Source organism: Pholis gunnellus (assembly GCF_910591455.1).
Source record: "Pholis gunnellus genome assembly, chromosome: 5".
Lineage (NCBI taxonomy): Eukaryota > Metazoa > Chordata > Actinopteri > Perciformes > Pholidae > Pholis > Pholis gunnellus.
The window spans coordinates 1,644,555-1,660,310 of NC_136531.1; the positions used below are offsets into that span (position 1 = coordinate 1,644,555).

The window sequence follows — 15,756 nt, forward strand, 5'->3', positions numbered from 1 at the left end:
AGCCAAGGTTAATATTCTACGAGGCGGATCGTGGCCTCGTCATCCCGACCATTTCGAGGAATTTCACTTCTTGAGAAATGATTTAGAATTGAATGAAAACTTTCCTTTTTAGATTTCTACACTCTTTTCCCACTGACAGGAGCTTCAAAAGAGCAGAATGCAAAGCATCGTTTTAAACCTGACTCCAGTCTGACAGCTCTCTGAAGCGCTCTGGAGTTTGTGATTTATTTCAAGGATTCAAGGATCATTCATCGTCATTATGCAACACAGGGATGCACAACGAAATGTAGTTGTTTGTAACACAACAAACACACGACAAACAAAACAAAAACAGTCGTAGTAGAAGTTCTTCCACAGCTGGACGTTGGTCCTCCAGATGTCAAATGTCATTCTGGAAATTGTAGGAAATCAAAGCTTTGATAGAAAGTGGTTGAGCATAATGTGACGTTGGGTAGTTAGCAACATGCGTTGGATGGATGGCACAAAAAAACCCAACTAAAGCACTATTTGACTTGCTCTTTTTTTGTTCATCTACCTCCAGACCCTCGGATCTGCACACTGACACCCAACGGCCACCTGGAGCTGGGGGCCCTCTCGGGGCCCAGGAGTTCCTACTCCTCAGAGAGACGGAGCTTCACCATAGAGTCCAGGAAGAGCAGCGTGATGAGCCTGGGCAAGAGCAGCCTGGAGAGACGCTCCCTCTCTCTGGTACTCAGCCACACTCACATCCACGGACGTGCACCGCTCTGAAGTCATGATTACTTTGCATCACTGCCAAACATTTTATTCAGTGCTTTATGAATCGTGTTCAGTCAAAGTATGAAGATCTATGTGTGTCCAGAATAAACTGGCATAGGATGGATAATCCCTCATAGTGACCGTTTATATGTGTCGTATTTTATATCGAGTCAGGGGAAAGCGTGATTTGCATTCGATATGGTTTGTGTTGCCCGAAGTTTCAAACCCAGAAGCAGACAAACAAACGCCTCCACATCAAATCTGCTTGTCACGTTGGACCGATGTGATTTGATCGCACCAGACAGCAGCTCCAGCATTTAAGGCTACGACGGCAAACCTTCAGTTCTGCCAAAGTGAAGCCGATGCGGACGTGTCTTAAAACATGCATTCTCTCTGCTGACCAGCAGGGGGCGACTCCTCCTGGTTGCAAAAAGAAGTCCGATTGTTCGGGCTAGTAGAAAGCAGATGTTAGTTCTACACCTTTGCTTTGTTAAACCGTTAGATCGTTTATTGTTTGCACAGATCAACCCTGTTTGTTATAAGACACAAGCTAGTAGCATGGCTCACCTGGGTGGCTGTCATCGTATGTTGCTAGAGATATCGTTAGCGAGCCAGCTAGCTGTTACTTAGCTACGCTGCGTGGGTCTGGTGTTGGTTTACTTTAGCCGATAAATTAATTTGCAAACAGGAAACTAGCCAATTTGTCAGCCAGATCAGCCCTGTTATCTGAATGAATTAGTTCATATTATCCACCCTCAGGCCGTATTTAACTACGTTTAGCTACACACGTGTACGAGTCCTTCACATAGAGACGTAGAAACCAGTCCACAGGTTGGTATGGGAACTGAGAAAGTTGTGGAAGGTCTCATTATCTAAGTAGCAACGTGTTCACATATACAAAGCAAAAAAACTGCTGTCTGTAGTGGTGAGAAAAACACACATTGATCACTCAATTAGCCCGAAAGAGAACATTTAAAAAACAGATTTTGCCAGACCATGCTGTCCCCACACGCTGAAAGGAGACTGCTTCTGAGGAGGTGATTGAACCGGCGCTGTTGTTGTCTCACGCGTCTTCATGTTATTGCGGCTGCCGTACAATCGCTGCACCGCGGCGTCAACAATACCAACATGTTCGGTAGCTCATCGTGTGCATATGAAGCAGGTTGTAAGAACACAAACTCGGTGGCGATGCTCCCGGTGTCAAGCCGACTGAACCGAAACACACACAAACCTGTCTTCGAAGGTTTTTGGCTCAGCATCCAGTTGCCATGGCAACTGGTATTAATTGACCCCCCCCCCCCCCCCTCTTCTATTCAACGGCAGAGAAAGTGAGAGAAGTAGAGAGGAGGAGAAACAGAAGCGAGGGGGGGGGCTGGTGATGGGAGCCGTGATTGGAGGACGGAGGGGAGGGACGAGCAGAGCGATGATGATGAGCTGCAGGTTATCGTGTTAAACACTGTGGGTGTGGAGCATCCTCTTCACCGTGAGGTCTCCTCCTCTTCCCCTCGCAGCTAATTTACATCGGAAAGGCACCGGTTACATCACTCGGAGAGAAAGCACAGAAATAATCACCGAGTCGAGGAGAAGAGGTTGCCTCGTGAAGTTTTGCTTCAGTTTTTATCTGAAGCTCTGAGAAGCGTTTTTGGTTTTCTCTTTGATAAAAATCACAATGTTTCAGATATGAATCAGCTGCATCTGTTTGTTTTTATTCAGCCATTGTTGATTGGAGTGATAAATCAGTGTAGCGGTGTGCTGCTTTGGTTCCTCGTCCACGTGTCTGATGAAATGTAGATAACGATGCATAAAGAAGTTAAAGATCTCCTTTTTAACACGATACAATCAAATGAAATAAACTACGAGTACAATGATTTCTAAACAATCATCCTGATCTGAATTTCCTAAAATGATATTCTTTAGTTTTTTTAAACTTAAAGCTCATGCATTTGCTTAGATATAGAGACGATTTTGTGACCGAATATGGATTAGACATATTAAAAAAAAACATGTTTAAAGGTTAACAGAAGTTATCAATCCAAGCTAAATTATTAGAAAATAGAGAAATTGGGTAATGGTTGCAAAATGTTCCGTTCACTTCACTTATCTTTGGTGGTGTTATCACTTCAGCGGCGTAGCGAGACAGAAATCAATACAATGTGAAACACAATGAGCAAGATTCACCGACTGGATAGAAAATAGTAACACAGTGCATCGATGCAGAGGTGCAGTCTACATCTGGAGACAAACTGAACGTCTATGGTGATATTGAATCATATTATCATTGCATTAAACAGTTGCATTTCTAAGAAGAAGTTTCGTTTACGGCATTACACTGTACAATACCACCAAGACTCGTCTCTGGTGTATCTTATAGAGTGCGGAACAAATTGTCTTGACAGTAAGATACACAGCCGCCCTCCTGAGTGATGTTCTGTATGGACGGAGGTGTTACTTAACCGCTCGCGTGCACGCTTCACTGCAGTTTCTATAGAGACCGATGCTTCTGCAAAAAACGGCATCAAACTCCAGCTTTTGACACGTAGGTTTCCGAGGATGAAACCCATAATTAGGATCCGTCATGTGGAGAGGGTTAGACATGCGGAAAACAAACAGAACCGGTTTACGTTCCTCAAAGTGGAACCGGCGCTCAGGGGGTTTGCGTGTTAAACTCGATGACAGCCGCCCGAGTGCGCCGCAGTCTGGTGTGAAAGGCCCGGAGAAAACGCACAACAAAATGTGGAGTAACGTTTCGCAAGAAATCAGACAAATCTTTTTTTTTTAACCGGATGCAAACTGATGTTAATTACCCTGAACTGCTGTGTGTTTATTCTAGCGCCACGCCCGCAGTCCCAACTACCACAACTGGGGGCGGCCTTTCCTCCCACAGTCCACATGGAGCCGCAGGTAGACGAGTAGATGTACTTTAAGTGATGATTTGATGATTCTTAAACCATTACCTTCTCATGGAGACTTGTTCATGAGTGTTAAATATGTCGTGCAGGTCGAGCTCCAACAGTCTGGGCCGGAGGAGCTACGGGTTTGGCGGAGCTCCTCTGGTGGGAGGCAGCCTCCGCGTGCACGGCACCCGCTCCCCCTACTCCTACACCTACGCCGCCGAGCAGGAGTCCCTCCTGTCCCACCACCCGCCCCACTCCCGTCACCCTCACCACCCGCCTCCGCCCCCGCTGCTCCTCTCCAGACACTTCGCTGCCAGGAGGGATCGACGGGCTCTTTCCCTGGAGCACCCGGAGCTGCTTCGGGCGGCCGGGCAGCCGCCGCCGCAGGGCCCGCCCCCGGTCCAACCGGACCCGGGGAGGAGGAGCGGGTCCGGGGCGGGGGGATCCATCACCGCGGGGTCCGGTTTAGGAGCGGACCACCGGGATTGTAACGGCAAGACGCCGGGTCCCCACGCTCAGCTGATGGCGGAGGTTTTCCCTCAAGTCAACGCACGCAAAGACAGAGCGGACCTCGACGAAGAGACGGATTATGTGAGTGGCACGGACACGTGAACGATCATCACCTCTTGAGATGATACGGTGCCATCGTAGTGCGTTATTGCTGTATATTTTATTCTTTATAGCTTCTCGGATTGACTAGATGATATTGAAAAACAAAATAAAACATAAATCCTAATCATTGTGGCAGTTGGGGTGCAGACGAGGCGGCGGTATTGGTTTATCTAACCTCTTTGCAGTCACTTTATGAGATTCCCAAGCTTGCCTGAAACAAATTCAATAATTTAACGGCCTTAAATCATCTCCTCATCTCGGCTCCTCTCTCCTCCAGAGTCTGTGCTTCCGCGTCCAGAAGATGATGGAGGTGTACAAGCCGGACTGGTGTGAAACCAGAGAGCAGTGGTCCGTCTACATGTTCTCCCCTCAGAACAAGTGAGTGGACGCCTTCAGCCTTCTAGAGTTAAACTGTCAAACATTAACTGGGTTAGACTGCAGTAAATCAAACCTGATCAACCACACCCACACAGTGCTGATGGAGCAGGTTGGTTGAGTTTTGGACAGGCGGCAACCTCCGCTTCTGCAGAGTGGAGCCGATGCGGAAGAGTCTTAAAAGCTGCATTCTCTCTAGTGTCCACCAGGGGGCGACTCCTCTGGTTGTATAGAAGTCTATGAGAAAATGACTCTACTTCTCTCTTGATTTATTACCTCAGTAAACATTGTAAACATGAGTTTATGGTCTCAATCTCTAGTTTCAAGTCTTCTTCAATACAAAAATTGCCGAACTCGAGACTTCAAAAACGTCCAGAAACCAATGTGCAACAAAGCAGGAAGCATCTCTCTGCATGCGTCAGCACTTTAGATATTTGATTCTACCGACTGTGTTTGTTCAGCCCTGCAGCGTGGAGAGACGAGTCGACGAGCAAAAACAAACGTCAGCTCACGTCCTGATAACGTGGACGAACAACGAGCCGCATAACCCGACCGTTTATCTGAAAACGGCTGTCATCCCGTTTCACAAATGGCTCGTTGAAGCGATGCCGCTGTGTGTTTCTTCTTCTTCTTCTCTCTAGACGATGTTATTGACTCCGGGCCCCGAGTTGTGTTTGTGTCTGTGTCATTACGTCTTTTCTCCCAGCCTCCCAAATGCGTCGCTGGTAGAGAGGCTCCCCTAAAAGCAACACGAAGGAAAGATCACTCAGTCATCCACTCGCTCACTCACCCGATTCCCTGCGTGCTGATAGCCACTTAAGGGGGAAGCCGGGGCCCAGGGCTGTGTTTTGGCATCCTGGCAGGTGCCATCTGTCAAGCGAGGGCCGCGTGTGTGTTGGCAGGGTGTGTGTGTGTTTGTGTGTGTTTGTGTGTGTTCGCTCTGCAGCGTCAGGCCACCACATCTCTGCTCGCGTTGCGTTGCTCGCGGATGACTTTGCATATGTGCACGTGGGAGCAGTGTGAGCATATGTGCCGCGCTTATGCCTCAGTTATGCTTTTTTTGCTCTAACAAGTGCGTCCGAGCAGAATTTACAAACAAGCCGATGGCAGAAGAAGTTGTGTTCTCAGGTGGGATGAAGTGCCGACGCCAGCGATGCCGCCGGTCACGATCGATACCGGGGGGGGGGGGGGGGGGGGGTGTTGCCAGATCTGAATCGATAGTTAAAGTGACGAGGGTTTGCCAGATCTAGAGGAAAAGCAGTCGTCAGGTTAGCACATTGATTCTCTTCCCCTCCAGAGAGCAGGTGAGGCTGATACAGCCGCCAGATGAGGTGAGACTGTGTGAGCGCTGAGCTCTCACTGCAGGAGTCAGAGGATAGTAAAGATTCAGAGGCTCTACAGATGTGTGGATACACAGTACATCCACTGTGTGAGCAGGCGGTAGAGGCGAGTGCTAGAGGTCTTCCCTCCTATTCCCTGTGATCACCTGGGTTGTATCGGTGTCGTGGTGTGTGATTAGTGTCTGGTGTATTCGTAGTCCTGTCTTTGGTTCTGCTGGTCGTTGGTTCGTCCGCTGTGGTTCTGTTGGTGTCGGTTGAGCACGTTTGAATCTCCTGATCTCGTGTCGTTTTGTCCTTTCTGGTTTGCCTGTTGGATTCTTCTGTTACTCGTTTTTTTGGACTCCCCTACTTTCTACGTTTTTGGATATTTATTGTGGGAGGCACCGGCTAAAATCCTGCCCGGGGCACCAGATTGGTAACGGCCAGCTCTGAGTAATTCACCTCCTCCAGACTCTTCAGATCGTTTTTATTTTAATCATTTTCAGGCCAGCGGAAATATTAAGTGTTGCACAGAAAAAAGTTTGGAGAAAAGTCCAAAAATGAACAAAAACTTAACCTCTGGTCAGACAATATGGCCGACGTCTTCACATTCAAGACTCAACATGAGGAAAACATCCATCAACTGTGACTGTTTGAGCTCCAAACCTCATGATGTAGACACAGAGTCCTCCTCCTCTGGTCCACCAGAGTCCTCATGATGTAGACACAGAGTCCTCCTCCTCTGGTCCTCCAGAGTCCTCATGATGTAGACACAGAGTCCTCCTCCTCTGGTCCACCAGAGTCCTCATGATGTAGACACAGAGTCCTCCTCCTCTGGTCCTCCAGAGTCCTCATGATGTAGACACAGAGTCCTCCTCCTCTGGTCCACCAGAGTCCTCATGATGTAGACACAGAGTCCTCCTCCTCTGGTCCACCAGAGTCCTCGTGATGTAGACACAGAGTCCTCCTCCTCTGGTCCACCAGAGTCCTCATGATGTAGACACAGAGTCCTCCTCCTCTGGTCCACCAGAGTCCTCGTGATGTAGACACAGAGTCCTCCTCCTCTGGTCCACCAGAGTCCTCATGATGTAGACACAGAGTCCTCCTCCTCTGTGCTTCACCCATCAGATGTATTTTGAGGTACTGTATCTTAAAGATGATTCAATGGTCTCTTCCTCTTCCTCTTCCTCTTCCTCTTCCTCTCTCTGTTTGGCTCCGCTCAGGTTCAGACTGCTCTGCCAGTCCATCATCGCCCATAAGCTCTTCGACTACGTGGTCCTGTCCTTCATCTTCCTCAACTGCATCACGGTGGCTCTGGAGAGACCCAAGATACTGCAAGGCAGTCTGGTGAGAGCCGCGTTTTCTCCGCATCACTCATCATTCAAATATTGGTCGAATACACAACTTTATGTTGGATTTAGTTTTGAATTGACAAAATCTTCCTCTTCCTCCACATCATTTCAAACTGCCTCGAACCAGATTATATGAGCAGAGACTCAGTAATGACGGCTCTGGTTGTAATAACGATCACTTTCCAATGTGTTTTATTGGAAATGTACGGAAGCCCTGAGAGGACAAGTCTGATTTGAATCCTTTCTTCTCCTGTTAATGACGGAGGAGAAGCTTTTGTCAGTATAGCTCTTTAAGTTCCTTTTGTTATCTGTGAAACCTTTGAGGAACTTTTGTCTTTTGTCATGATTGAGGTGTTGTTGTTAGAGGCGTCTCCTTCACAGCGTTCAAGTGAAATGTGGCTTTTCATTTGCCAACAAGATCCAACTGACGAGTGACGTCGTGTCCTGCTTCGAAGCTTCTGAGTAAACACGCGTCCAGCGGTCGATCCCTCTGCTCTTCTTCTCCTCTTTTTGTCTCCTTTTAAATTCTTCTTCTCCTCTATTCTTCAGTCCTTTTAAACTCTTTCTTTCCTCTCCTTCTGTTACAGGAAAGGCTGTTTCTCACAGTTTCCAACTACATCTTTACGGCCATCTTTGTCGCGGAGATGACCGTCAAGGTAAACTGTCCTCGTCCTCTCCGGTGTTCCTCTTCCTGTCTCTCCACCTCCTTCTTCACCTCCCTCTCCGTCTGTCTTCTGTGCATTCTTTTTGTCTCTCACCTCTTCCCGGCTTCGCCTCCTCCTCTCGCTCCTTTTCACTTCTTTCCTCTCCTCATTTCATAGCTGGTTTCCTTTTATCTCTCCATGTTTTGCCTTCTCTCCTTCCTTATCTTTCTCTCTCCTTCTTCTTCTTCTTCTTTTCATCTGCAGATTTTATTCTCTCCGTCATTTTTTCTCTCTTCTCTTGACAATTCTGCGCTTCAATCAGTTGCACACGTTAGCCATTAGCGATGAGCAGCTAGATAATGAAGTTAATTATAGAAGGCTACTCTATAATTAGCTACTCCTGGACTTCCCATCGATAAACACACACACACACACACACACACACACACTCCTCTTAATCCACTCATCTGCTGGCCATAAGACAGGCCATCATCCATTATTAAGAGCCTCGTGTCTCCGGGCGTTCTCCGTGCATTGGTAGAAACCCTGTGGTGATGTATGTATGAGCCGGGATGATGGAGACACATGAAGCACAATGATGTCGACGCTCTCTCCGGTTCACATGTGCACATACGTGCATCAGGACTCTGGATGAACGTCTCTCCTGTATCTCCATCTCCCTCTTTGCCTCTTTTATTTACTTCCATTCCTTCGCTCGGCCGTCCGATCGCTCAGATGTTCGTTTGCTCATTTGATTAATTTCGTTTCCCGTTCTGTATCCGTCCCTCGTCGTTCTCTCTGCTCGTTTGTAATTCGATCAGCCGAGCTCCGTCGCTCTCTGAGCCCGGCTTCAGTCTCTTCTTCAGCTCATTTGATCTGAAGTGATCGAGCTGTTGCTGCACCGTGGCGTTGACCTCCACTCAAAGTCTTTCTGCTGTCGTTGAACTGCCACCAGACCAGCACAGCGACCTTCATCGCTGCTGTAATGTTCTCGTGACTGCATTCATTTTCTAACGCACAACAAGGATTATTGCAAAGACCTCACTCAGCAATAATCGTCCTCGCCGCTGCTGTAGAGGATGTTCTGCTTCATGAGCTGAGCCGAGAGCAGCAGGCAGCACATCTTATTACGTTCTACTGGACAGGACGAGTGACTTTGTGTTTGGTTTGGAGATGTATCCTGATGTCTTTAGAGCGGTCTCTCGTGTATATTTACTCATGTTTATTCAGTTTCATTTTCATTTTCTCTTTTTGAAGCAATTCACGGCGTTTCCTCCAGACGGGATGCGATGAAAATCAACTTTCTTTACTTCTTTCATTCCTTGCTTACAGACTTAATAACTCATTTACTTATCGTTAAGAGCAGCATTACTGTAACATCCCCGTCAGCTCTCCGTCACGACTTCCACACAATCTTTAGACGTATCAGCCGTCGTGATCTGTTGACAAAGTAAATATCAGAATGAAATAACTTCATCTACTTTCACACCAGCTTTGTAAATTATTTGAATAATCATGTTTTATGTTTTCTAGTGTTTTTAAATAATGACAGATTTTTATTATTATTATAACTTTAACAAAACTTAGATTAACTGAAGTTATGGACAGTTGAGATAACGATCTCTCTCTCTCTCTCTCTCTCTCTCTCTCTCTCTCTCTCTCTCTCTCTCTCTCTCGGTGTAATCTTGTTGCAGGCCGGTCAGTCTGATCGCTCTCTGAGGAGGACTAATTAAACAGAGTTTCCTCTCCGACACACACACTTCATCACTGTTCTCATTTCCTGTCTGCACACACACGCACACACACACACACACACACACACACACACACACACACACGTGAGCCGTAGTGATCAGTGTAAACAGCGTTACCTGCACGCAGCGAGCTTGACCTTGAACATCAGACTCTAATTAGAAACAGAGAGGGGAGATCTTTCCACACACACACACACACACTCAGGCGTGATGGTCCACGGTTGACTGGTTCTCCTCACACTGATCCGCCCGTCAGAAGGTCTGAACAGGTCTCTGACCTCAGCAGCCTTCTGTTGTCGTCTCTGTTTCATCACAGCTGATTCATTCATTAGTCAAACAGCCGGACGCTGAGGGAGGACTTTTAAATGCTGTAACCGCTTCTGAATCTGTGTGTAGCTGCAGGTCGTCAGCAGGAAAGTCTCCAATGCTTCCATCAGAGTTCTTTCTGCTCTTTTTAAAACGGCATCACAGCACTAACTCAGGAGCTCAGTGACAGAAGACTCTCCATGAGTCTCTACTGCTGTGTTGGCTGCTCAGGACTCCTCCTTCAGACTAACACAGCCTGAGGTCAGGGACTGAGAAACACGATCAGTGAACAATGAACGAATCACGTTCTTCACTTCTTTAACTCAGAGCGCTTGTGGAGCTGTGCTCTTTCATCAAATTATAATATTATTATATATATATACCAAAGAGAAACAAATACATTTTGTTTTTTTATTAAAAAGTTGGTGAATGAATAAAACTTTATTAAACCTCTGAGCCCCGAGTCCCGTCACATTTCACTCTCTGTGACATAAAGTCCTGCTCCTCTATGAAACAGAACCATCACGACCGGAACATGTCTTTAGTGCAGAATAACAGTTACAGTGACATCAATCACGAAAAAGGGAATTTGAATTCCTTTTCTTACAACCTCTCCTTCCAGCCTCTCCTCTCCTCTCCTCTCCTCTCCTCTCCTCTCCTCTCCTCTCCTCTCCTCTCCTCTCCTCTCCTCTCCTCTCCTCTCCTCTGTTGGTCCTATAGTTGCACTGAGAAGCTCAGAATGTCTAGTTTCTTACAGGATCTGGTTGAAGCACAAGGTTTATTTGTGGCCACATTTTAAACGAGACATAATATGTTTTTGATAAAATATCACAATGTTAAGCTTCGTTTTGGTTGCTTTCTATGATGGCAGCCATATGATGTGTTCAAGTACCCTCTGAAAGATGGAACTCGGATGTTTTTTTACCGCTGCTAGCTTCTAGCTGTGATTAACGGTGTAGTTTGATTGTTTAGTCACAACCCTTGTGTCTGATACCGAAACACAAGGCAGCCTGTATGAGACACACGATCAGGGATTACGATTTCAGGAGCTGACGAGGGGCGACGTAGACCCAAAGCTGATTCATAGCATAAGAATGTAATTCCTAGAATGGGGATCGGCTCAACTGAGCCGAGTGTCAGACAAACATCAGCTGGTAGTGTGAGAGGGGAAGAGCGGGCTTCGATAACAGCGCTGGCATAGATTCACCATGCATCATGTTTTATCACGGTGATTGTTTGATCCGCTTAATGCCGGCCCCCACGGCATTCCAACAGCTTCAGTACGGCAGGCGGCTATTAATAACACAGCAGATGTGTTATAACTCGATATCCAGCCTGTCAAAACCTGACAGAAGACCTGTCGTATAGGATGTGACAGTGACACTCGCTGCTGTGCAGATCTCACCGGCGAGGACGGATGAAATATTTACTGTCGTACTTATAGTGAGAGTTTTGGACCATGTTGGCTGTCAAAACGAGTCAGAAAGATTGAATGTTCCTGAACAAAGCTGCGTGGAATTCTGCAAACTGACGACTCCAGTCAGCTTTCTGAGATACAGATCTCGTTTCTTTCTTCATCTCTCTCTAGCTGTTTCTGTTTTTCTCACACTTTAGCTTCATTTCATCCAAATTCTTTGTTTTTATGTCTTCGCCGCCCTCTGACGTCCAGCTTCTACATTATTTCTATAGAGTTAGCAACAGTGTGCATGGCCGTGTCTGTTATGGTAGATTTAGTGTCAGACGGAAGTCTGCACAACGAGGCTCATGAAGACCAAGAACAAGTCCTGTTCTCATTTTCCTTTAAGTCACACCATTCAAAAAGACAACCACAGTGTGTCAGACACTTCTGTAGTTCTTTTAACCAAGTGGAAGGTAAAGTTGTTGCCAGAAATTCCTAAATTTCACCAGTTTCGAAAGACCCGACCTCGTCTAACCAAAAGAGAGACACGTGTCCATTGTTGTTTGGATGGACAGGATCTCAAGGAACAGCCGTGAGGTGGAGAGTGTCCAGTTTAGGGGCCTCATAATTGCAGACTTGCTCTTTGCAGACGATGTGGTTCTGTTGGCCCCATCAGACCGTGACCTTCAGCATACACCGGGGCGGTTTGCAGCCGAGTGTAAAGTCTGAGGCCGTGGTTCTGGTGGATTGTGTCCTCGAGGTTGGGAGTGAGTCACTGCTCCAAGAGAAGAAGTTCAAGCATCTCTGGGTCTTGTTGACGAGTGAAGGGAAAATTGGAGCATGAGACGGACCGGCAGATTGGTGCGGCGTCTGCAGCGCTGCAGGCGTTTTTACCTTGAGGGAGCTGAGGCCGAATGCATCAACGATCTGAACCCTCACCTCACCTATGGCCGGAGAACCCGAAGGGAACCCACGCTGACAAGAGGAGAACATTGGTTTGTCGTAGTTCGGACAGGATTTGGCCAAACTTTGATATACTAGCTCATAACTTACAAGCCCGCCTCTGCACGCTGTAGTCTGTTAAACTTTGTATGGCGCACAGGAACCACATTTCTTCCTGCCCGCTTTGCGCCAAGTCCCGCTCTAATGTGCTGTGATTGGCTTGCACTTTTATGATAGATTGGTCATCTACACAGCCGGGCAGACCTGGACGGATCATGTTGTCGGAATGATTGCAGAAGTGTCAGAGGATGTTTTCAGATACTGTATTTCGACCCATTCTCGATGACGACTATGAGTCACTATTGGACGCCGTGATCGTCTGAATCCTTCCATCCATCAGCTCATGAAGGAGCGTGCTGCACAGTTTTCCCAAGCCTCCCTTTCCAGCCTACAGGTGGCACCTACAGTACATGACACTCGGAAGATTTTCTGCAGGTTATTTTGCTGATTATGCTTGGTTGGCGTTCCCAAAACAGATGCACAAACACCATCACCACTTGTTCCACCATTTCCCGGGAATCTTCCATCCTTCCACATCTCTCTGGTGGCTTTTTGTTTTGCCTCTTTGCTCTTTCTGTTTTTTCTGTTCTGTTTTTTGACACGACAGCCACACATGAAACACACATTGCCATGAAAGCACCTGGAAGATGTCAAATGATGTCAAAACATCTGCCGTGCAACTTTTCCTCCAACCTCACCAACTGTTTTCTGATTTCAAAACTTCCCATCTCTTCTCTTTGAGCCTCTTGTGTCTTCCTCCTCCGCCCCCGACTACCACGTCTCATTCCTCCCGACGAATGTCTCACTGTTTCCACAAAACTGTTGATCTCCCACACCTCACCCACACTCCTCCTTGTTGTTTCCAGGGTATCCTCCTCCCTACCGTTCTTGTTCAATCCCCAATAGGGCTCACCCAGTGAGCGAGACCTCTCAGCCAGCTGTAGCTAGAAGGTGACAGACCATAAATCTAAGACAAAAACCTGAAATATGTGCGCTTCAAATGTTTGCAGCTCCGGTCGCAACACCCTCCGAGTGTTTAGTCTTGTGTGGAAGCGTCTGATTTAAGAGGATTTGGGGAACAGACAACACTGCATGTCTTAACTGAAATTGAAAGCAGAGCTTTTTATTTTCTTTTGTTCTCTGGAAGTTTTAATCAGAGACAGTTCACCCAGTTACAGTACAGTCAGCAGAATAAAAAGCTGGTTAACTCAGCAAAGAACGTGTTAGCAGACGGTCCCGTGTTGGAGATTTCCACTTCATAGTAGACTTGCTTTCCTTTTAATCGCCTTTCCTTTTCCTCGTGTCCTTTTTTTCCTTCCCTCTTGCTGTTGAACATTAATCTTCTCATATTGGGGTTTAAGAGCTGCTGCTTGTCTTTCTTCCCTTTTTTCATCCGTTTGGTTTTAAAACCTCGCTCCCTCAATCACAGCTATGGAAGCCCATTCCCGCCAGCAAAATAAAATAAGAAATCCACCCGAAAAAAATAAAATAAAATAAAATCCACCCCAAACAAACTATATATATATATCCACCCAGAAAAAAAAAAAATCTTTTTTTTTTTTTTTTGCATGTCGTATTTGTTCCGGAAAAAAAGTTTAAAAAAAAGATTATGATGTCTTTTTTTTTGCCGGAATAAATACGACATGCAATTCTACACAAGGTAACTATTACTGGTGACTTTTGTAAATGTTAGATGTTATATATCATAAGTATTAATATGTAGAATTGCATGTCGTTTTCATGGAAAGACTGGCGAGGGGATGAAGGGACCTGTGAGGAGATCGTCACTGAAGCGCATGCGCACTTCTAATCTCTTTAGCTAGCAAAAGAAAAAAATCATCATAATACATCATCATACAAAAAAGAAAAAAAAAAAAAGCAATCTTTTTTTTCTTTTTCTGGGTGGATATATATATAATTTTTTTTGGGTGGATTTGATTTGATTTGATTTTTTTCGGGTGGATTTCTTATTTTATTTTGCTGGCTGGAATGGGCTTCCATACACATCTCTCAGCCTCCCATATTGTTTTTTACTTTCAATTCCTCTCCTCTGTTCTCCTCTCCTGCCGAAAAGCAGCTGACATGAAATGAAATATATTTGAGAAGCTAAATGAGAAATCTTACTTGTGTGGTATTTCTGCATCTCCTCAGGTGGTGTCCATGGGTCTGTACCTGGGAGAGAAGGCCTATCTGAGGAGCAGCTGGAACATTCTGGACGGTTTCCTCGTGTTCGTGTCTCTCACTGACATCGTGGTGTCGATGGCCGGCGGGGCTAAGATCCTCGGGGTTCTCCGGGTTCTCAGGTTGCTCAGGACGCTACGCCCCCTCAGGTTAGGAGGGCTAATTGACACGCTTCTTCACGTTAGATGTAGTTGAGAGAAAATCAATACCGCTCTCGTATCTGTCATAGCTTAGCTTAGCTTAGCGTAAAGACTGGACTAGCTAGCCTGAATCTTTCATAATCTGCTCTCAGAGCAGTTGCCAGACGACCAGTTTGAGACTCCAGTTACTGGTCCAAGCAAAGACAGAGTCCAGCACATAACCCTCTATAGAGCCGTCTCTACTACAGCTTAAACAAACAGATACAAAACGTATGTTTGTGAACTTTAGACGGAGCCGGGCTAGCTGTTTCCTCACTTTTATCAGTCTTTGTGCGAAGCTAATCGGCTACTTGTGTTAGCTTCATCAGACATGAGAGTGGTTTCAATCTTTTTCATCTAATTCTCCACCATTAGTTAACTAATGCTATTTCCCAAAATGCGTGGAAAGCATTGCTAACGGCCATAAAAGACCTGCTTACAATTTGGTAAAGATCCATGTTTCTGCTGATTTGGATTTAATGTTGCTCTACTTATTACAGTATTTATAACACATGGTTAAAGCCAGTCTTTCCCAACATGTGTGCCTCAAAGGGGAACGTCAACATGCTAGCATGTTTATGAGCAATTCAACTAAAGAGGTAAAATGTTCACTCTCAAAAACAATCGTTTTATTTGAAGAAACAACTTCAGAAGGTCAATTTCTTCACCAGATAGAAAGCAAAGATCGGATTAAATGAATAAAATTAATTTTGTGAAGCATGTGTTCAATTTTCTTTCTGATTTCCTGTCCCATTAATCATTCCGTGACAGATGGGATTCGTCGGTGTAGCCTCCTGACCCTGCTTTAAGATGTGTTTTGAACCATCTCGTGCCCAACGTTACCTGACAGAGCAGCTGAGAAACGAAGCTGAGATGGACGAAAGGGTCCAGAGAGCTCAAATTACATTAAACCGAGGTCATTTTAGGTCTGAATGAATTCAGCCTTGACTGCATGTGATTAACACACGGCACCATGAGGTTCAACATGGTCTCTCTCTGCA

The 15,756-nt window shown here is 46.0% G+C and overlaps 1 protein-coding gene across 1 annotated transcript in view; it reads left to right on the forward strand.

Moving 5' to 3' along the window:
- The window catches only part of LOC306696211 (voltage-dependent T-type calcium channel subunit alpha-1I-like), a gene marked incomplete at both ends in the record, with an annotated part of 137,186 nt that overhangs the window by 80,934 nt on the left and 40,496 nt on the right, over window positions 1-15,756 (forward strand). Inside the window, 7 exons of the mRNA XM_079159764.1 lie at window positions 542-708; window positions 3,569-3,639; window positions 3,737-4,223; window positions 4,522-4,622; window positions 7,162-7,285; window positions 7,878-7,946; window positions 14,547-14,725. Of these exons, the coding sequence (XP_079015890.1) occupies window positions 542-708; window positions 3,569-3,639; window positions 3,737-4,223; window positions 4,522-4,622; window positions 7,162-7,285; window positions 7,878-7,946; window positions 14,547-14,725 (1,198 nt within the window). The remainder of the gene's footprint in view (window positions 1-541; window positions 709-3,568; window positions 3,640-3,736; window positions 4,224-4,521; window positions 4,623-7,161; window positions 7,286-7,877; window positions 7,947-14,546; window positions 14,726-15,756) is intronic.